General features: G+C 33.7%; 1 protein-coding gene across 5 annotated transcripts in view; it reads right to left on the bottom strand.

Moving 5' to 3' along the window:
* LOC111063072 (probable ATP-dependent RNA helicase ddx20) overlaps positions 1-24,573 on the bottom strand; it is an 87,493-nt gene that overhangs the window by 2,063 nt on the left and 60,857 nt on the right. Inside the window, exons 3-5 of one of the 5 annotated variants that reach the window (XM_039433830.1) lie at positions 11,136-11,339; positions 8,301-8,348; positions 5,485-5,577 (exon numbers count right to left, since the gene is read on the bottom strand). In XM_039433830.1, the coding sequence (XP_039289764.1) occupies positions 5,485-5,577; positions 8,301-8,348; positions 11,136-11,339 (345 nt within the window). Of the gene's footprint in view, positions 1-5,484; positions 5,578-8,300; positions 8,349-11,135; positions 11,340-14,894; positions 16,137-17,010; positions 17,516-20,869; positions 21,530-24,573 lie in introns of those variants that run through there. The other 4 variants (XM_039433827.1, XM_039433829.1, XM_039433832.1 and 1 more) reach the window with 4 other exon arrangements.

Raw genomic sequence — 24,573 nt, 5'->3', positions numbered from 1 at the left:
GGATGGGTGCGGTGGGAGGGGGGAGGGGGGGGAAAAGTCGCAAAAAAAGGCGGTTGTAACCGTAAATAGGATCTACTAATGACAAGAATACAGATAGAGAATTTGATATTATCATAATGATAATATTATGATAGATCTATGATATCATAAAGGGAAGAATATTATAGGCTGAACTACTAGGTTTTTAACTTGACATTTTGTATATAGATTCTTGATTTACCAAGGATGGTTATGAGCCTATTTCAAATTTCAGTAGGTCAAGTTTTCAGTTGGTCGAGTTGTTGATTAGACCCGTGCCCCGCAAGGGTCTCTCTGCTAGCAGAGAGAAGAAATCAGTAGGTTACTCCTCCCTTAGTCTGATCTTCCCTTAGGCCCGCCGCAAAGTAGACTCACGCTAATCCACGAAAAGCAACCCACGCCTTGGGATATTTTGTAAACCATTGCTAGGTATTTCCAGACATCAGTGTAATACATGCAATGAATGATCCACTTGTCAGCAGATTGATTTTGGATAATTCTATAGCAATGGTTTACAAAACATCCCACGGCGTGGGTTGATTTTCGTGGATTAGCGTGGGTCTACTTTGCGGCGGGCCTTATTCCTGCAGCTAGTTTATAATTATCATTTTTATGGCTTGAAAATGGCTTCATATAGCCGAAACATGTTGTGAGTAGACAATTTCAAAAAGTGTACTTAGATTTCCATTTTTATTCATAATTATGAAGGATATGACTTCACTCCATCACCTGTAAGGCTTATTAATTGTGATCATACAATATCCAAGTGATCTCACAATTAATATTGATATTGACACTCATGATTTCCATGGAGAAACGTTTTTAATTAAAACTTATTTCAATTATTTCTAAAAAACATATATTCAAAATTCTATTTGATTGGAAGAGAGATAGACAACCCAAATCATGGACCAGGCATATTATGTATTCACTCTTCTTTAAAGGGCTACTGATCATAAAAAAACAATAAAAAATTATCGAGTACCCTTTATCTTATTGCAACACTACTATAGTTTCAATTTTTCAAGAGAAATTATCAAGTGTAAATTATACACTTCGAATCACAAAATGACTCTTATAAAGTTTAAACCAGTAGTGTTGCAATAAAATAAAAGGACTTGATAATCTTTAGGTACATTCTGATATGATAGGAATCAGGATGTTCTATTATTATGATATGATAGACAGAAATCTGAATTATTGACTCTTTTTTCTTTAGGGCTACTTTTCCAAATCAAAATCCAATTACCTATTTTAAAATTATTTAATCACGACATTTATGTGTTTATATTTAGGAATCTGGATGTATATTATGATAATATGACAGTCAGAAATCTGAATGATGAAGATTGGGCAGATAGGAAAAGAATTTGGGATGCCATTTTGAGTCGTCGGCTGAGGCTGTAATGAAAACTCGTTTGTATATTATATTATATTTATTAAATTTCGCTGCCTAGGCTGACTGAAAATAGATCTAATACATGAAAATAGCTGTTCATAGGATTCATCCCCTTTCCAAATAATTTAACAGCTGCCGATTCATTGCACTGAAGTAGATTACACATTCTCTAATGACTATTATATTATTATCTTCAATAATACAAGCTTGTGTTAGGAAGAAATCATCATACAAGAATTTCATGAGTTTGTATCAGAATGATGTTGAAGTGAATTTTCATTCTTCAGAAACGTTTCACTTGTTAGCAGATTTCCCGTAGAACCACCAATTCCACCAGCTTGATCGTGGATAGAAAGCTTGTTGGGGAACTGAAATGAATCAAATTCACTTATAAAAATAATTGGAAATTGGAATTCATTTGCCAAATAATTTTACAGACATTTCAACAGTCACAAAATATATATTAACTTCCCAGATGAGGGCTACTCGTTTTACATTGGGATTGGGACGAACAGATGAGAAATGATGAGGACTGAACAGATGAGAAAGAACAAATGTAAATATCTTAATACGATATTAACTCATCTAACTCATCATCTTAGGTTAGGCTCTTACATAGAAAATTATGATTGATCAATTTGTTGAAATGTAGGCACATTGAGAAGCGACGTGACTTGAGTAACGTGAGTATTATTATCGTAACGTATTACCAGATAATATCTTTTCGCCACACTGCACAGAAAGCAGCTGTTTTCCAGTCCCTACGTAGATCTGAAAGACCTTGTTTGCAGACGACGTCAGAAAAGGGTTTCTTTTCCGGTCTAGGCCAGAAAGTTGTCTCTTTCCAGCCGCTTATGGCTGGAAACAACGCGCTAATTATTATTAATAAGTCATCCGCTAGATCGGGCGAGTGTCCACTTTCATAATAAGCTGAAGTCGCCATGATTTTAGTTCCAGTTTCGAATCAAACTAATTCGCTTCGCAACCAGTTTTATTCAATTATTTATTGTTGATTAGTGCATTCCGAATTTTCAAAAATGCTTGAAGATGACTGTGGTATTCCAAGTGAAATTTTAAAAGAATCTGAAATCTTGACTGCAAATCTTCTACCACTAAAATCAAGAGATAGGTACGATAGCTTAACGAGTATTCTTTATTTTGTATTCTTTATTTATTTTGTCAGCAATACCTGTAGTGTGGCGAAAAATATCGTTCGCACCACGGGCAAAAATGTTTTTCCAGCTCTCAATCTTTTCTAGTCCTCGGCCTACAGCCTCGGACTTGAAAACTGATTTCGAGCTGGAAAAATCTCATTTTCTGCTCTAGGTGCGAAATATACTATTTCCTACAGTCACGTTGAAAAGTGGCCATTGCTGCACTGATTACAGAACGCAAAGAATCACTTTTCCGCTCTAGTGCGGGAAAAATTTTTCTGCACTCCAGATTTGCAACATGGCAACGCAAAATACTTAGTAGGTTATATGGAGCAACAGTGCAGCAAAATCAAAATGAAGTTGGTAACAGTGACTGCTGTGGCTGCTATAGTGAGCAGAGGTGCAACCAAGCACAACGCGCTAATTATTATTCATTATATATTATAACCAACGACAATGAGGATTTTAGGATTAAGGTTTTTATCAATAATAAAATTACACAGAAAAACATTTGATGGATTTCAGGCAATTTTACCCATAATTACCCACTTTTCATATTCAATGGTAACTGTAGGAAAAACTTAATGTGAAATACGTGCGCAAAGTTCCTCTGCTGCACTCAAGAAACCATTTCGCCCTCGCCTACGGCTCGGGCGTAAACGTTTCTTTCGGTGCAGCAAACTGTCACTTTGCGCACTAGTTGCACAAATAACTATATCATCATACTATTGTGAACAAACAAAAAACAAACTTGATTGTAATGTTCACATTAATACAAAAAACTAGCAAGTGTGAACATTATAGTAGGATCATATTTTAATACGATATTAACTCATCTATGGCTAGCTACACACACATCGATTTTGGTCGTACGATAAAAAATCGAACGACCAAATTCCAATGGTAGCGTAATGAAATAGATGGGTGATTACAAACACATCGATCAACGATTTTTATCGTACGTATGTCGTGTAGTGGTCGTCTCTTGTCTCGACTAAACACGACATCGTGTAGTGGTCGTTCAGTGGTAGTGAATACAGTGGCGCATGTGATCAAAGCGGCAACTTCATACACATCAAATTTGTTCATATGATCTTTTATCGAACGTTTGAGTAGAGTGATCATATGGCAATTTGAAATAAATAATTTTAATGATACAAGGCCATCTGATCCCAAGACAACACCGTAATGAGCATGCGCACGTAACGTTCCATTCAGTTTCTTAGTTCTAATAAACTAGTAGTTCTGTGAACAGTAGACCTCGCGCAGTTATTAACCACAGCCTCCTCTTATACTGTCAATTAGAGTAAATTATGTCCTGTCCTGTCGTGTCGGCGAGATATTGGTGTGTGAAAAACTAATGGCTGTTTGGGTTGTTGTACAGACAATGTCAATAATTTGTTGTAAACAACTATGCTACTATTATAAAAAGCTTACTGAGTTGAAAGCAGGGAAGAGTCGGGATAAAAGATTCATGTCATTTGAGGTCGCGTCGCGTCTCAATATGCGTCTAGTCTACATTTTAACAAAATTGATTAATCATAATTTTCTGTATATATGTGCTTCTGAACAAGCCTCAATGTTCTTGAATAGGTTATCATTACCTACTTTACTTGAAGCTTCACAGATTATTATTCTCGTTGAAATAATAAAAAGACTAATATATATAAAATGAATCATTCTTTTACCAAAAGCTACTTATACTTGTAAGGCATTTACAGCATTCAATTGGGATTTTCGTTTAACCTTCCAGCAGTCGCGCTGCTGTAAAAAGTACAAAAGTGTCAGTTTTTTTGCTGCACAAAACTATTGAATGGGGTGGTGTCAGTGAATGAGTCACCTATGCATTCCAAAACTTTCCCCCCATCACTCCACTGAGTTGCAGTATCAACCGAGCAATGGTTCAGTCTTCAGGTGCCATCTAGTCGTGACAGTACATAAGTCGCACTGTGCTTAACATAGGGAAAGACTGTATACGGGGACTGTAAACGAACCAATAACACAGAATTGATGGCTTTGCTTGATGTACCTTAATGGGCTATGAAATGGTAATCATTCAAATGTTCATAGGCGTAAAATACGGTAATCCTAGAAGATGGAAAAAGTGATTATACAATTAATTAATAAGTTTTGACAGTAGAGTACATAACACTTGGAAAATTGGATGTTGTACAAAATACAACACGCGACTGCTTGTGTGACTGAGTAGGGCGCGACTACCGGAAGATTAATAATAAATAATACTTGTAATTGATCTTATAATTTATAATAGACATAATTAGAAATCAACAGTTATAATACTGTAATGACTTTTTTCTTACGTTTGATAACAGAATTATTGAACTGGGAACTAATAATGGCATAGAGAAACATAGCGTAAGTAGATATCCCATGGTATAGGGCATTTATGTCGCAACTTTTACTGTTATCTCAAGCCGATCACTGTCGAATATTGTCGATTTTTACTGTTTTAACCGGGTAAGAGTGTATGAACGGCACAATATGAGAGACTACCAGCGTCATAAAGCTTCACGGGAAAGAACTACGTGGACTATCGGCTTGAGATAACAGTAAAAGTTGCGACGTAAACGCCCTATACCATTGGGATATCTTGACATGCTATTGTTTCTCTATGGTAATGGTGAATCAGTAATAAAAAATTGCAGAGCTTTGATGTGTCAACTGTAGAAGCGCTGTCCTTGTTGCAGTTCTATATATAAATGATATGACGATTAATGAAAGAATGAATGAAAAATATTGTTTGTAACTCGAACTGTCGTGCAAACTTAGCTACGATTTGTTTGTAGTCTCATCTAAATTATATTCATCTATTTCGCTACCTAGATTGACAATTACCGTACCGGTTTTGTACACAAATTACACATAAAGCTTCAATAGCTGTAATCTACTAACCTCCATTATGACTTCCTTTATGACCTCCTTGACCCCCCTGACCTCTGTGATGTCCAGTATGATAACGGCTTTCTGCACTATACTGCGCATTAGCTGAAACAATGTTACAAGGAAAAAAGAAAAGTTGATGTAATAATTATCAGTTTTTGAATGTTACTGATATGAAAATGTATGTCAATCTTGGATCAGAGAATAGATTGGTTATTCTATGGTTGAGTCCTTATGCTTGAGTCCTTATTACAATCATTTTGTCTCAACTTGTATGACAAATGGTCATAGAAAATTTATACTGATACTCACCCAATAAAGATGCGTACTTTTAGATTCATATAAGTGTTTTCATTTTCTTATTGAATGAAAAAGACTAATAAATTGTCAAAAAACCACAGATTTATTGATACTTAGAAAGACCGGTTTCGGTTATTACACCATTGTCAATCTCTGATAAATTAAAACTAAATAAATACAAGAGCAGCAGAATTTATACTAGTAGGCGAGTACTGCTATTGGTCAAGGGCATGAACGCCTGCCATTGGCCCAGCTAGACAGTCTCCTCCCACTCAACGGTGTGACAAAATGGCGGCTTAAGCAACAGAATTGCCATGATAACAAAATTTACTTTCAGTACAAAATAAAAACTAAGAAAACAAGTGTTAATAAAACAAATATCATATTCATTTCATTTCCATGTAAGTCATAACAAACTTATGCTGAATGTACTAAATGTTTAAATTACACTCATCTATTTCCCTATCCATGACGAAATGCAATTAATAATCCATTTTGTTGATACAATTACAAATCATATGAATATGATCGGGACAGAACAACAGGCATAGCCCAACAGTATTCTGTTCCCAAATTTTGATAAATAATAAAATGTCCAAAAAAATAGGTTATGTTCTTACTGAAAAAATTTAAAGTTCAATTTCTGTCCAAGAATATATGAGTCAGAAATTTTGAATTTGGAATGATTAAAATACCAAATATTGCACTTAATATTACCGCACTTTGAATAAATTAAGTTTTCTCCAACATTTTCCATCTTCTCAATGTTAGGGGACTGATAATTTTATTTGTATAGGTCTTCTATAAGGAACCATAATTTCAAAACGAAAATAGTTCAAAACGGATTATATTATTTATATGAAAAATGAGCCTATCAGGCTGAGACTTGAGTTAAAAGTGAATGATATCAGTCAGTATTCAGCTAGTTATCATAATAGGGAAGTATCAAACAGGTATCTTTTATTTTATCATGCATCAGATAAATTCGTCAAGGGTGAATACCGGTGGTACAGATGTAGCTAAAATTTTTATTTATTTGTTTATTTATTTATTAGGTTAGCATACAAACAATACAACGATCGGAAAATAAAAAAACATGCTTAAACAAACTTCTCCAATTTCCTAATTTAGTATCAAATTGTCCAAATATTATACATAGGCTACTAGGTTATGTTCATTAAAATAATTGTATTATTATTATTATAGCATAGATTCAAGACGTTTATTTAGATGTCTTTTAGTCTATAACTTTCATATTCTATTCTGTCAATATAGATGTAGCTACAGTCATAGAGAAACAATAGCATAAGTAGATATCCCATGGTATATGTTATGTTCATTAAAATAATTGTATTATTATTATAGCATAGATTCAAGACGTTTATTTAGATGTATTTTAGTCTATAACTTTCATATTCTATTCTGTCAATATAGATGTAGCTACAGTCATAGAGAAACAATAGCATAAGTAGATATCCCATGGTATAGTTCATGTCGCAACTTTCACTTTCATCCCAAGCCGATAGTTCACGTAAGTTAGTTCTTTTCCGTGAAGCTGTGTGACGCTGGTAGTCTCTAAAATTGTGCCGTTCATACACTCTCACCCCAACAAAACAGTAGGAATTGACAATAATCGACAGTAATCGGCTTGAGATAACAGTAAAAGTTGCGGCATAAATTCCCCATATTCCATGGGATATCTACTTACGCTATTGTTTCTCTAAGGTTATGTTCATAAAAATAATTGTATTATTATTATTATTATACCACAGATTCAATATGTTTATTTAGATGCCTTTTAGTCTATAACTTTCATATTCCATTCCATGAGAAGTAGTCTACTGTCAATATAGATGTAGCTACAGTACAGTATAACTTTTGTAATGAGCTTACATCATTGAAAGCATGTGCATCACAGATAGTGTCATACTCAACCGCACAAAAATAGTCCGATCGAAATTGGAACATTTATAAGTACAATAATATCGGGGCACCGAGCTTCGCTCGTTAATTTTATTCATTGATAAACAGAACACAATTTTCTAAAATGATCATGTTTATATTTTACAGCTGGCTATACGTCAGCTTATGAATTTCGGGGATGCGATATTTTGATTTTTCACAGAATCACGCGCTCATTTTACTATCCACAGACGTCTCAGCTGTTTCAGCCAAGAATGAATTATTTTTTTAATGTCGTTCAGCGAGTTTACTCAAGGATGAGACCTAGTGCAATCGAATTTTTATATCATGAACCTTCTATGTTCCAAATTTCGTGAAAATCGTTGGAGCCGCGTTTTCGAGATCCGTTGAACATAAATAACCAGATAAAAAAAATAAACAGATATACAGAAATTGCTCGCTTAATATAATAGGATATTGTCAAATAAGAGTTGACCAACGTTGTCTACAGCTAATTCTTTTCATAACCTGTATAAGGTTGTCGTGGGGGTGCGTGGTGACGAGGTACTACTCCTCACGGAGGACTATTTTCGTGCGGTTGACTATAACATTCTCAATCCACTAACCTCTATGATGTCCATTGTTGAGACGACCTAGTGCACCGAGTCGAGAATCTAGAACAAAAAATGTTACATGGAAAAAATCATGCATGTTCTCTTAAATCTCTTGAATTTCTCTATATTAATTAATTCTCTTAATTTTCTCTAAATTGATTAGTTCTTTCAATTCTCTTAATCTTCTTAGGGCCGGTTTTCGAGCTCGAAATTTAGCTGAGTTCTAGACTTGAACAGCTGAAGTCAGAAAATTGGCTTTCCGAAACGGGGCGTAGTCGCAGTTGTTACGATAATCTTTATTTTCTCGTTTCTATAATTGGAATAGTTTTCCCCTGACGAAATGGAACATTCCTAAATAATTCAAAATAGTTGAAACTTTACACTATTTTCTATTCATTTTTTTGTGTTCAATTTTCTAGTTTTTCGAAATTCAATTTAAACATGATTTTGACTATGACTACGACTACGTCCCGTTTCGGAAAACCAATTTCCTGACACCAGCTGTTTAAAGTAAAGTCCAGACCTTAGCTAAATCCCGAGCTCGAAAATTGGCAATAAATTCCCTAAAGCTGCGTTTACACCAAAGTTATCAACAAAATGTCAATAACATAATACTTATAGATTCTATTAGATTGAACATAACTTATCATACACATGATGAACATAAACACATATTATGTGTTTGTCGAGTTTCATCCAATCTAATATAATCTATAAGGATTAAGTTATTAACATTTCGTTAATAACTTTGGTGTGAACGCAGCTTTAGAGTAAAGTTGATGAAGTGATTTGAGCTGAATCCCCACATTTCAGTATAATAAGAGTACGGTAGCCTACGTGTCCAATACAGTGAAAATATTTCTCCGATAAGTTCTACCGGTCCCCAGTGGAATATCAAAATAAATGATGAAGTAGAATATCAATGAAAAAATAGTATTCTTTATAGTCGTTATATATTCCAGTAATAGTCGTAATATATTCTAGTATAGGCCTAGTCGTTTTTTCTAATACCAAAAAGTGAAAAAATAGTTCTGCCGCTCTGCCGTTAAATATCAATCATACTTGATAATAAATGATTTGATAACATATCAATACATTATTCCAAAGATTCCAAACATCATATTTCCCATGGAATACTAGATCTAGAATATTGTCCAAGATAATATAATGTGGTGTTTTGGGGGGCTGTCAAGACCTGGACATTGTCCCTCACTGTGACGTCCGTTACGTTATTTGGTCGAACGTTTATATTACCACAAGCGTAAGCTGTATATCTGAATTGAATTTCATTTTACAATGTATCCTTTAGACGGTGTTCAGTAAAAACTCGTAGTTACAAAGAATATTACGACTTTATTGGAAAGTTACATACATTTTTCAACATCTACGTTGTCATCTTCAGTGTGAAAATTATATTTCTGTATTTTATTCAGGAGGATATCAAACATTATTCATCTATGGTATAATCAGATGCTATCTTCAGTGTGAAAATTATATTTCTACTAGCCATCAGGCTCGCTTCACTCGCCATATCCGTCTAGCCAGGGGGCTCCGCCACCTGGACCCCCGACTGGGTAGTCCAAAAATAAGATCAGCGGGCTCGCTTCGCTGGCCTGCATTTTTTCATTTGAGCATGTTTCATTCCATCAGAAAGTCAAAGTACTGAGAAAATGAAGAAAAGCTGCATTTGGGCGTATCTTTGATGAAATATTAAAGTCACCTCATCACAAAATTTTTAGACCCTAGCTAAACCTCTGTACCAAATTTGAAAATGTTCTGTCTATTATTTGAGATAACTAGAAAATGCAAAACAAAAACGGTAATGTTGGGTGTATCTTTGGCGTTATTTCAAATTCCTTCTAACTGGTGTAAAACACAACATTATTACACCCCAGCTGAGCTTCTGGATTTGAACAATCTCTGTTCATTTGTTCTCGATAAATCTGAGAAAAAGCAAGAAAACCCTGCAAAAACGCTAATTTTGGGCGTATCTTTGACGTTAATGCAAATTCCTTCCAACACAACATTATTACACCCCAGCTGAGCTTCTGTACTAAATTTGAACAATTTCTGTTCACTTGTTCTCGATAAATCTGAGAACACGCTAAAATGGTATAATCATCTATGGTATAATCAGATGTTATCTGCAGTGTGAAAATTATATTTCTGTATCTTATTCAAGAGGATATAAAACATTATTCATCTATAGTATGATTGATTGATTGATTGATTGAGTACTTTATTTATGTAGATTACAATATACTGGCTTATACACTTATACAATAGCTTACAATACAGCAAAGTTTTAGATGAATTTACATAACATAAACTAAGAAAATAATTATTGAACCGTACAATGATATGAAAAAAAAAACAATTTGGAATAACTATACAAGGTAATATTGTAATGAATCTACATAAATTGGCGGAGCTTTGAACTTATCAATGTCATTCGTTGGTAAGAATATTGAAAATATCCTTCTCAGTAACTTCTACCAATTGATTGAGAGAGAGAGATTGATTGATTGATTGATTGAGTACTTTATTTATGTAGATTACAATATATACTGTCTTATACACTCTTATATACAATAGCTTACAATACAGCAAAATTATAGATGAATTTACATGATATAGACTAAGAAAATAATTATTGAACTGTATATGATATGAAAAAGCAATTTGTAATATAATAACTATAGATAATAATTATATTGTTATGCATCTACATAAATTGGCGGAGCTTTGGACATATCAATGTCCATTCTTTGGAAAGAATATTAAAAATATCCTCCCCACTAACTCTCTACCAAAACATTGATCAGAGAATTATAAGTTCATTCTTACCATAGAACGGAACACAGGTGCCAGAGTCACTATCATAAGCTGTGCCGGGTGGACAAGGAATACACTCGTCTGATGCAGGGTCATATTCGTATCCGGGAGGACAGAGGTAACGAATGGAATCATCATTATAGTGATTACTGTAACGTTGGTCATATCCGTGTCTCCATCTGTCACCCAGTCTCCCCAACAGCAGAGAAGGTTTCCCTAGAACATAAAAAAGAGACAAATTAAGAAAACTAGGAAGTTATTATAATTGACCGAGCGAAGTGAGGTCTAAGATTCAAGTCGACGGTTTTGCATTTCTCTTTATGTTTATATTTATGTTCCGCATTTACAGCGAAAAGCAGCAATAGATTTTCATGAAATTTGACAGGTATGTTCCTTCTTGAATTTCGCGTCGACGTGTACGGTTTATTGGAATTTTGCATTTTAAGGATAATAAGGAAAAGGAGTCTCCTTTGAACGCCAATATTACCGTAAAAATCAGACTTTAGAATCATTCATCATAAATAAGCTGTCCAGTGGACTACCCGTTCAAAAACCACAAACATCTTGAAAATGTAAATTCCCATCAACGTTAGTAGACAGTTGTCTACTAACTTTGTATTTTCATAAGCTGAGACCATGATTCTAGTTTGGAGTTATTGATAGAAAAAATGTTTTTTCACATTTTTACTTTCCTTGCCCTATAACCATAGGTAAGGAAAGTATTGCTTTCCGAAAAAAATTACAGTACCCCAATTTCTAAATTTCTATACGTTTCAATTTGTACACGATATCTCATCCCCTAATAATTAACGGAATAACTTGAAATTAGAAACTCAAGGTCCTTACACTATAAAGATCCGACACGAACAATTTCGATCAAATGCAATTCAAGATGGCGGCTGAAATGGCGAAAATGATGTCAAAAACATGGTTTTTCGCAATTTTCTCGGAAACGGCTCCTACGATTTTGATCAAATTTTTACCTAAAATAGTCATTGATAAGCTTTATCAACTGCCACAAGTCCCATATCTGTATAAGAATTCCAGGAGCTCCGCCCCATCTATGCAGAGTTTGATTTTAGATTCCCAATTATCAGGCTTCAGATACAATTTAAACAAAAAATTCCAAGTGGGAAAGATTGAGCACAAAAATCTCTACAATTAATGTTGATTAACATTTTCACCTAAAATTGAAAATAATCTCGAAATTCGAGAAAATGTGATAATCCAATATTGCAAACTGTTGGCAACTGTTGATTCTATTAAATCATTCACTATGAAGAGATAGCAGACTACCTGTTTCTCCAGCGTTATTGTCCTGTCACCAACTGGCTTGGATCTTTGAATAGTAGACTTGAGATGCGCGTGAACACAAGCGTCAGGTGATACATTTTCATAACGGCAAGGAAAGTTGTGTGAATGCGCCACACCAGATTTTATAGAATGAATTGAAACTTGGCTCTCCTTCCGGAAAAATAACAGCGTTGCCAAATTATTTAAAATTACGACTTCCCTATTCAGAGCCTTCTCAAAATAAATTCCTTCTATGATACACATTAGTCTTCAAAAGTAAATTTCATTGATACTATTTGAAAATAGCTAAAAATATAATGATTCATCTATTTATTATTTTCATTCAGCAAGAATTGGAACCTATCAGTGAGTGCTCATTGTAATTTTGTGAGAGAAAATGAAGAGCCCAATAAACCTATAAACTATAATTTAACCTATAAACTTGAGTTTTGATAGGAAATGACATTGGGTAATAGGGCAAGTCAGAACATCCAAAAGGATCTCTCTGCCGATAGATACCATTAGAATAAATAAAATAAAAGTGCTCATTGTATTGACAATGCTCCAAACCTACTCATTGAGACTTCGATTTGAATGCCATCGATCAAGATTGAAATAATAATATCACTGAATGACTGAATTTTACTAAGGGCTTGATAACAAAATCGATTTTCTCCAATATACAAATATGATAACTGTGTTAAATTGCTTGAATGTTTCTGTAAAACCATACCTACCAGCTTACCGATATTTGAAAACCCTTCTGAAGAGTTCAATCTTCTTGGATACTCTCAAATGTTAGGTAAAATCTAGTAAATTATAAAATTTCCACTTCTACGATAGTAAAGTAGCCTATTTGCTTATATTCATAGTGTATCAAAGCATTCCAATATGGCACCTTAAAAATTATCAAAACATGTGAATAGTGTTGTTATCGTAATCATGTAAGAAATCCTGTAATCAATTATTGTATTGATAGTCTACAACTAGTAGTTCTGTGAACAGTAGACTTCGCGCTCAGTAAGTTACATTGACCTGTTGTTATGTTTTCTCAAAAATTTATAAATAATTTATCAATATAAAATGTCTAGAAAACATCCTAAATAAACATAGAGCTTCCTGTCCTATCGTACCGTGACGTGTCGTCCCGGAATGTGAGTGTGAGCGCTGTTATCAGGTCTGGCTGCCGTCGATACGCCAATCCAATCAACCCATCAGAGAACATTCTGTGTCGTCGTGTTGGCGAAGAATTGATGTGTTGAAATTAACAAAATAAACTACTATAATGCTGATTTCCTACAAACTTCATTTCTCACTTTTCATGATTTTAGAAATCAATTTCTTTTCAATAATATTTGTTGCAATTTTAATCATCAGATTAAAAAAGAAAAATGTAAAAAAAAATGTTTTCTATCGATAACTCGTAACTCCAAACTAGAATGATGGCCTCAGCTTATGGAAATACAAAGTTACAGTCTACTAACGTTGATGGAAAGATACATTTTCAAGATGTTCAATGTTTTTGAACGGGTAGTATTATAGTCCACTAGACAGCTGATTTATGATGAATAAAAGTCTGATTTTTACGGTAATATTGGCGTTCAAACCCTTTTCATTTTGTATTATCCTTAGAATGCAAAATTTCAAAAAACCGTAGTATGTATGCGTCGACGTGAAATTCAAAAAGGAACATACCTGTCAAACTTCATGAAAATCTATTGCTGCGTTCCGCTGTAAATGCGGAACATAGATATAAACATAAAGATAAATGCAAAACCATCGACTTCAATCTTAGACCTCACTTCGCTCGATCAACTATGTGAGAAATGTAATGTTGTAATCAATTAAATTTAATTATTAATATCATCCAAAAAAACAACTTTATAGTTCCATAACTATTTTAGTTCGATGTGAAAACAGAACTGGTCCTCTTCGCTTTCGTTCTCTATGGGAAATGCCAGAACTGTGATAGGTCTCTAATTGGGATGAAGGCCATTTTCTGAATTTTTCCTAGATCAGCCATGGGATTGTAAGAATGTGAAGCTGTTTTAGAACAGGGATTGTAGAGATTGGAATCTACAAGCGGCCAGTGAATTCTATTACGTCACTACTCACCAAATTCCATTTATTTATCAAGCATCCGTCTAACAGAAGATAGATAAAAATTGTCTTAATTTACTGGCCGCCTCAATTTCCAGTCTCTGACACAGAATAGATACAGAATGGAAACTGTCAATCAAACGCCTATCCAACCAATGCTTTTTACATGGCACAAATACTAGACACGTCACGTGACCTTAGGAAGTTCCAATCCTGGTCTTCTGATTGGCTCGTGGCAGTGAACGAGATCAATTGATCCGGATCAGTAAAGTGATCCGAACCTCCCATCAATACTATTACAATGCGGAACTTCCTAACAAGATGTCGGATTTTTGCGCCAGGGTACTAGCCGAGTTTCCATACTGTATGTATACTGTGACTCTACATTCCTTACCGTACCGTTGGAGATTAATGAATGGATAAATGAATGAAATGTTGTGTATTCATAAAATTTTATTACCAATGTATAAAAGTGTATAATTTAGAGTGGAGAGCAATTATTGTTTCTCATATGGCACAAATGAGGATTGTTTGTTGAACTAGAAGGTCTGATTCATAGATTGCTAGATTGCTTGTACATATGAAGAGTATTATTACGTTACACTTAATTCCTGATTACACAGGGTTCACTCATCCACTTAATTCCAATTTATATCATTCAAACCGTAGAGACTAAAACTTATGCCAGTACTTCGAACCCTAGCTCAAAACCCTCAATCAAAATCTGCTCCTAGTTACACATTATTAGATCAAAAATCTTAACAGTTTCTTCGGAGAAGGAAACTATATTAATTACAGTAAAGGAAACTATATATATATTGCTTTTATTATCTCTTGATATTCTTTATTTTATTTCTCTATTATTTCTTGAAATTATCAGTTGATTATTTTTGTCACCTCTGATCAATCTCAAGCTTCTCACAGATAACAGACTCACTTTTTCCAATACTTTCACTGTAATTAGATTCAAGATGCTGAATTTCCACACAAATCTATTACTTGCAGATACTGTCCCACATTATGAGATTGAATATTTAATTTTAACCTCTTGATGGTCATCAGCATATTTCCTTTGTTAGAAAATAATTCCCATTAGTTTCCACTTGAAAACTAAGAGTAAAATTCCCAGTGAATATTGTTCAACGTAAACCTACAGGTTACCTTCCAAACCTTCCAGTATCTAGACACATCTTTTCCTTACCTCGTCAAATCGTTTGCCACTTGGACAATTACTTTTTGATTGCATATCACTCCGGTGCACTATTTTCACAAATTTGAATACTTTTGTTATCTTGCTTGGTGATTTGCGAGGCTGTGTCTCCACTGAACCATCGTAGTTTTCGTAATTATTATTCAAAGGAAAGTTAAAATCATTTACGCCATTATTGTCATGCTCCCGATCGGGGAATCCTGTTCTTGTATCGTAATCTGACAGCGGTTCCATTGATTCATCGTGATTATTCACAGGAAAATTGAAATCATTTACACCATTTTTGGCATGCTCCCAATCGGAGAATCTTGTCTCGTGATCAGACATCGGCTCGCCTAAGTCATCCTGATTTTGGTAATTATTGTCATAATCCCGATCAGGAATATCAGTATAATCATCATGATCATCATCTGTAACATAGAAACGATATGTTCGTCCAATTATGATAATGGAGATTATATATTGTTATAAGATTTATTCACACCTCAATATATCTATCATTATTATATTTTGAACCATTACAGTCGTTCGTATTGAAATTCCCCAGACGTTTCAAGCTTTCACATCTCAATATATCTATTTTAAGTTCAATATTTGAAACCGTTACAGTCATTCGTATTGAAATTCCCCAGACGTTTCAAGCTTTCACATCTCAATATATCTATTTTAAGTTCAATATTTGCATCATATCCCTCCGCATCATATCTTATTTTGTTTACTGTGTTCTGTCTTTTCTCTTCTAAATTTGTTTCTGTGATATCCTGGGGCTTCTTGAGTTTATAAACTATAACGTTCCTGATTTTGAAACCATAAGATCGAAAGAAAGGAGTAGGACTATGGACGAAAGAAAGGACTATGATTCTAGTGTTTGAGACAAAGTATGATTAGACAAAATATTTGATAATATGTTCTATGGAAGCTTTGAACTTGATTCAGTCTTCTGTCATGAATGGTTCAATTATGTTAAAGAACTCAAAAAACGTGTTATCTAACAATATTAGAGTCCATATTATGATATTTATCTGTATGCGAACTATCTTACCCACAAACTGACTGATAGGTTCATGTGAGTTCAGTTTTAATCTTATATTATGACATTTATCTGTATGCAAGTTTAGGTCCATGCGAGATTAGTTTTAATTAGTTTGTGTATCCTAATAGTTCAAGCACAGAATCCAATTAAAATTAGTAAATTTACTGATCTTTCATGGATATAAATTTTTTTGTGGAACGATAAATTCAATTAATTGAGGAAAGGTGGAGAAAAACGTATCCATTGCCTTCTCTTGAGATGTTGTATTCTAAGAATGTATAATATTAATAAGACTATATTGTATCAATTTAGAGTAATTTGTGATTGGTGAATTTGAGAAAGATGAAGATAGAGAATAAGATAGTCTTCAGTTCCTGACACATCTGCCTCTCATCGAGTCAAAAGCGTAGCCTCTTCTTCTGCACCCTTTGCCTTGCATATCATTTCGATGAATTATTTTCATCACTTTAAATACTTTGATAATTTTTGGTTGTGAATCAATATACTGTGGCTCCCGAAGGTTGTAATAATCTACTCCATGTTCCCAATCGGAAAATCTTGTCTCTGACTCCCGTTCGCCTGATTCATTTCCAAAATCATTCACAGGAAAGTTGTAAAAATTTATGCCATTATTGTCATGCTCGATATCAGATATTCTTGTGTCTGTATCGTAATCTAAGGGCGGTTTCTCCAAGTCATCGTCATTTCCGTAATTATTGTCATAATCCTGATCAGAATTCTCAGTATAATCATCATCTGTAACATAGAAACGATACGAAATGTCCGATTATCATAATGTGGAAATCAGGTTTATTCAGATTGACATCTCTGCCGAAGATGGATAGGAAATGCATTAATCCTATACTATAAAACGAGCAATCTCTGTTTATATGTTTAGATGTTTTTATGTATATATATATATATATATATATATATATATATATATATATATATATATATATATATATATATATATATATACGGTATATATGTATGTGACCGAATCTCAAAACGGCTCTAACGATTCTCATGAAATTTGAAAAGAGTAGGTTTATGATATGAGAATTCGATTGCTAGGTCTCAACCCTGGGATAACTCGCTGAAGGACTCTAAAAGTATAAATACGTCCTTGGAAAAACAGCTGGAAATTTTGTCGTCTGTCGATACCGTAATGGAAGTAAGTGACCGAGTGCATGTGTGGGATCATTCAGCTGATCTCACGAGAAGAAAAATTCAGCAAGAAGAACTTCGTTCATTTCTCTTTTTTTCAGAAAACATGTTCACTTCAGAAAGTCAAAAATAGTAACTAGATGCTGTTAGTGTAGAATAGTACAAAGTAAATTAACAAATATTGTAGCAAACATTGTATATCATTCTAAATCGAATTCATAGTATATCTATTTTTGTAATTGATGATGATGTGTTTGTTTTTTCATGTGTGAATAAATCACTGTCATTTTGATGAGTGATAGTAGCTCAACCTAGATTTTGATTTGGACTGTAGTATAAATTAATATGAAAAGGGACAGTTTTGGGCATAAGCCTGTTGTGCCTCCTCGAATAACTGTAAAAATAATTGTATGACTGAGAAAATGAATAAATAATCTATAAATTCAAACTTTCGTTACAAATTTTCTATGCTTTTATACTCCAGAGCAAAGCTCGGTCCCCCGATATTATAATTGAAGGGGGAGATATTGCTTCATGAAGTAAGTACATCATAAAAATGATAGGGAGCGGAGAATAAGGTAACCTTGTGCTATTCCTCTCCCAAATTGAGGTAAGGTTACACATAGTCCGAAATAGGCCAATCTTGTAGTTGTCCACTTCATATGAATCAGGCGAACACTGTTTAAACACTGCAACCGAATTATTCTGGAATTTATCTGATTTGAAATGGAGCTTATTTATGATAAAGTTTCAGAGTTTTCTCTGGAGAGAGTTGAATGTAGACTACAGAATAAAGAGTGGCTAATTATGTTATTATAATATGAATGGAAGATACGAGCCTAAAAATTCATTTGTCTCCTAGATCCTGACGTCCTGACACCCAATTATCACATTCTTGTCTACTTTATTGGTTCAAAAATATCTTTGTTTTGCTCTCTAGGTAGCTCCTGTTGTTTGAATCAATTATCTATTATCTAAGTAGACAATTTTCTCGAAAACAGGTCCACTGTATCTGTCCACACTGTGTTATGACATTCTCCATTTTGTATCATGACACTGTATCAAATGAAGCGACTTTGAAGCTCTCAACCGATAAGAAGCATTTGTAGTTGACTTGATTCTCTGTTATGATTTGGTTACAAGAAATCGATTGATTATTTTCATTATGAATCAAATCCTGACAAAAATCTTGTCAACTGATTATGAGAATCAGATCTTGTTTCTATGGTTCTAATATAGGAATAATTGTAACCTACTCGCTTCTTTCTCTTGTCTGTAGTGTTCATTTGAATTAAATTTTTGCGATCATATTTTTAAACTGTGTAGGTTTGAGTGAGAAAAAACCTCTTCAGCTTTACTCATATCTTGAAAATGAATCAATTCCATCCTTTGACTGTTCCAACTCTTTTTTTTCTACCGTTATCAGCGAACGGGATCACAGGATCATGCTTTTGTATTTTCCAACAACTGCGTGAATTCGTAGAAGTATCAGAATTAGAATGATTTTTGATATCCTTGGCAAAAATTATCTATTTGGGAAAACTGTATCTATCGACCACGGAAGAACTCAATAGAAGACATAGTATGTGATTAGCGATGCATTTTATTTAACAGCAAGATGTTATAGATTTGTTTAATTTATTATCTACTCAACAACATAAATAAGTTTGTACATATGTTTGTTTCAACATCATAGACTAACAGCTTCTGTTTTTAATAACACAATAAGTTTGTGAACCTGTTGAATAAAAACTTCAAATTCACCAATTCTCAATTATAATTTCTCGAATTTTAATTTTTGTTGCAATATTGCAGTTTTAATACCTTGAGCCCGGTTGCACAAAAGCCGGATTGTGATTAATTTCACGAGAACCAATCAGAATTGCCTTTTTGATAAGACGGCTTCTCTGATTGGTTCTTGTTGAATTGATCAGGATTAAAATTCAACCGTGAAAATTTACTCCAAACTTGGAGGAACATGCAGCACAGAGAAATGGAGAGATATCGGCCAATTACAGTGATTAATAGAGTCATAGGTAGAAGCGCAGTTGCCAATTTTTCAGTCGTCTGACTGCTTTCAGACAGGTAATTCTGCATGTGTAGCATGAGCACATGAACAGTCACTAGTCACTATACTCCGTGCAAATCTTCTTCAGACTTGGAGGAAGCAGAGAAATGGAGGGAGATCAGCCAATTACAGTTATGAATAGAGTTATAGGTAGAAGCGCAGTTGCCAATTTGTCGATTGAAGGATTCCAGACAGGAAACTCCGTAAGTTTAACATGAACGCTTGATTACTCACGAGAAATTAGAGGAATGCTGACCGGTTAAAACGGCAACCTCGTAACCGTTGTATCCCTACCTCTGTATGCCTTCTCTGCTGCGCATGTCCCTCCCAAGTATGAAGTTATTTTGTACAGAGCATAATTTCACGAGAACCAATCAGAGAAGGACTTTTTGATAAGATGGCATCTCTGATTGGTTCTCGTGGAATTGATCACGATTGAAATTCAATCGGCTCTTGTGCAACCGGCACTAGAATAAATATGAGGATTAATTCATTTTGTGACAGAGAATAGAGTATACAGCTATGAAACACTTAGGGTCGGTTTCCGAGCTCGGGATTTAGCTAAATTCTAGACTTTAAACAGCTGGAGTAACAAAATTTACTTCCCGATCGGGGCGTTGTCGTAGTTTTTATGATAATCTTTATTTTCTCATTTCTATTATTTGGAAACGTTTTTCCTTGAAAGAAGATTGGCTTTCTGAAACGGGACGTAGTGGCATTAAAAGGACGAACGATATTTAAATTAAATTTCAAAAACTATAGAATTGAACCCAAAATGAAATGAAGAGAAAATAGTGTAAAGTTTCAGCTTTTTTTATTATTTAGGAATGTTTCATTCCGTCAAGGAAAAACGTTTCCAATTATCGAAATGAGAAAATAAAGATTATCATAAAAACTACGACTACGCCCCGTTTCGGAAAGTCAATCTTGTGACACCAGCTGTTTGAAGTCTAGAACTTAGCTAAATCCCGAGCTCGGAAGCCGGCTCTAAGTGTTTCATAGCTATATACTGTAATCTTTGTCTTAAAATGAATTAATCCTCATATTTATTCTTCTATGATGGTGTAACGGTTTCATGGGAATTGAGTCATGGATTCAAAAAAACCTGAGTTTGTGGAACGAATATGGAACTCATTCAACACGTTGTAAGTAATATAACCACAATGGTCTGGAACGACGACGACCATATCTATGAGCATTCGACTTTCTCCGGCATCTTCCTACGTGCGGATCGTATACGAAACCACTACGACACGTTACAAGTTTGCCTCCCATTTCAGTGCGATGTCTCAGCGTTGCCACCGCATTTTGGTTTCCCCCCAACATCAGTTCTTCATTGTTATCAATCAGATCCTGCCATTCTGGAATTCCTTTTCTGTTAATTCCATTCTGTTCCTTGTTTCCATTCTCTTCCAGCCATTCTGAAGCTTCAGGATTTTTGTACGAGTTTTCAGATTTGTGATTACCATCGTATTCAGATGAATTGGGCTCTTCAAACGACCCAAACATTCCCTGAAGTGTATCATCATCACCTGCAACACACAGAGTATACTGTTCTCCGATATTAAGGAATCATGAATGTGTTTTTTTTTCAATCAATGAAGTGTGTTTTTTTCAAGCAGCACATGTCATATTATAGACTGATAACATGTTCTGTTTTGACCCTAATAATATACAAAATGAACAAGCTTCTGAAGGTTTCCATTCAAATCAAAAAACTCCACATTTGTTACGGGAATTTGTGAGCACCATTCATCATTCTAGATTTATATTTGTTGATCATTATTACATATCATATTTGAAAGAATGAAACATTGATGTATGAAGAAATACAATAACATCTCTTCTCATACAATCAAATTATTTATCTCTTTTCTGTATAGGGCTACTTTTTATAGAAATAGAAAGAAAAATAAAAATCTCAGTACCCTTTATGAATTATTTAATCACAACATGTTTCGGACATTTATGCATCAATGTTTCTTTCAATTTCTAATCAAGTTATTTTATCATATTCCTTCATTGTAGTAGTGGAGAATATTTTGGGCGTAATGTCTACAGTTTCCCTTGCTCTTGTGAATACTGAATAAATAAAAATATCATTCTCTAAAGAGTTCATACTCATGAATTTCTGTTTATAGCCTGGTGAGTAGCAGTGAAACAAAACAAAGTAATATTGTGAATTTTTTTTATAACATATATTTTCTGCAATTTTCAAAATTATCATCCGTTCAAACAAACTTGTGAAGGTGAATAACTATCTTCTATACTAACAATATATTACATGAGGTGATTTCAAATGGTAGATGGGCCTCCCTGGAGTCCAATTGAAGCTAAATTGAATACTAGTTCTTTCAAGATTGCAATAGGCCGTCTCAATTTTATATCTCAATTGGTAGTAGAAATATATACGTTTCTTATTTCTGGGATATTAAGCTGTGAAAAGGCTAAAAATAAACTTTCTACTCGTGATATTTTCCAATGTTTTTCGATTTGTATATCATTAAGCTATCAAAATTAAATGTTTTCTCAGGAAAACATTTTTTTCCGATCATTACTTTTTAAGATATGAGCGCCTGAAGTTTGAATTTTTGGGACAGAACATTTCAAATTCGATTGGATATAAATCCATGAGATCTAGAGGATTGATTCTTCATGGTATTGTTGATCTAGTTAACCGAAAATTTTCTGAAAATATCAATTTTTGAAAAAGTTATTCAATTTACCAAAAATAACTAAACTAAAGTTATTTTAAGTAAATTGAATAACTATCTTAAGAATTGATATTTTTAGAAAAATTTTACTTCACTAGATCAACAATACCATGAAGAATCTATCCTTGAAATCTCATGGATTTATCTCTGACCGAATTTGAAATGTTCTGTCCCAAAAATTTAAACTTCGGGCGCTCATATCTCAAAAAGTAATGATCGGAAAAAAATGTTTTCCTGAAAAAACTTTTTCATTTTGATAGCTTAATGATATACAAATCGAAAAACTTATTTATTCATTTTTAGCCTTTGCACAGCCTTTACTCTTGTTTTCTTCTCATTTCTACTCACTGTGATAATGATATCACAAAGTTATCATTAACTGAGGAGTTTTTTGGATTTATGTTGTCGATTAGTTTTCTTTGATGTGGTGAATATCCAATTTGAATGAAAATAACTTGATACTGTCATAATCACTAATTTATCAGAACGGTTTGAGAATTGAGACACTAGTTTCGGTTGTTACACGATTATCTAGCTCTAGTAAACTGAAAGTTTGAGTATTGAGCAACAGAATATACGCGTATAATGTGGGTGAAGCTCCACAATTGGCCATTAGCTGTTGACTAATGAAGATTGAGCTCTAACTGTCATTGGCCGAGACTAGAAACGAAATTTGGTATACTTGGGCGTGTCTAGTCTCGGCCGATGACAGAGCTCAACCTTCATTGGTCAACAATTGGTCAACAGCTAATCGTAGGGTTTCGTTCACTCTATATTCTGAGCACAGGATTTTCCTTGAAGGTGATTGGTTTCTTATATTTTTGCACGAAGTATTTTTTTTATATATTTATTTATTGATGTTGAAGGGCCAATAAAGAGTTTTTGTTTTTGATTTTGCTCCATGGTCAAGCTTTCAGTTTACTACAGATTGATGATGTTATGACAATTCGAGATTCTAGAATTATTCCAATAAATTAGCGGGTTTGACAATATCAAGATGGTTTCATTTTTCAATTTTCGGTCAATCACTACAGATGTAAAATAATGCAAATGAACTTTGTTGTATCATGCAACGTTTCCAGTTATGTATCATTCAAGCATTGACACAATTTTTCAAATGTATTTTAACAAATTTCAATGAATATACTAATTCATCCTATTCTATGGTTTTCAAATGAGGAATTTTGAAGTATTTATTTATATGTAGATTTTTATATGAGGATTTTTCAAGTAATTAATTGAGGATTTTCAATTTATTTATCCTTATTCTATAGTTTTTAAATGAGGATTTTCAAAGTTATTAATGTGTACAGTAAATGAATGCAGCGTGATACGAAGCACAACTTGGATTATTTGTTCACTAAGATAAAGTCTAGCCAAGGTGATTAGAATACCACAAATTCAATAAGACAATAAGAGTAATTTAAATGTAGCCTATTCTAATCACATTATATTAACTTATATTAATATATTATATTAACTGTGATAATTACAGTTGTGATGAGTTCTTAATATTGTGTTTATTGTCTTTTCGGTCTCAAAATTTCATAGTTTTTTCAAAATTTAATCAATTGTGATTGTTTTAATTTAATTTAGAAGTATTTTTAATATGAAAATGAGTTTTGTGTGTTTTTGATTGAAAATTGAGTGTGTGATTGAAGAATGTTAAGTGACACATAACCTCCTACATTATTTGAACTGTTGTATAAATTAGAATTGGAGCCGTTTCGAGCTTATATGCCTGTCGTACTTTTCTGTAAGTTGTGTAATTCTGAATGATTGAATTAATAAATAAAATAAAATATTTCGCAGACAGAAATTCTGTCCCTTATCTGATGATAACCGATATAATAACAATTAAC

The sequence above is a fragment of the Nilaparvata lugens genome, chromosome 8, assembly GCF_014356525.2.
Source record: "Nilaparvata lugens isolate BPH chromosome 8, ASM1435652v1, whole genome shotgun sequence".
Lineage (NCBI taxonomy): Eukaryota > Metazoa > Arthropoda > Insecta > Hemiptera > Delphacidae > Nilaparvata > Nilaparvata lugens.
This window is presented reverse-complemented; position numbering and strand designations above follow the sequence as displayed.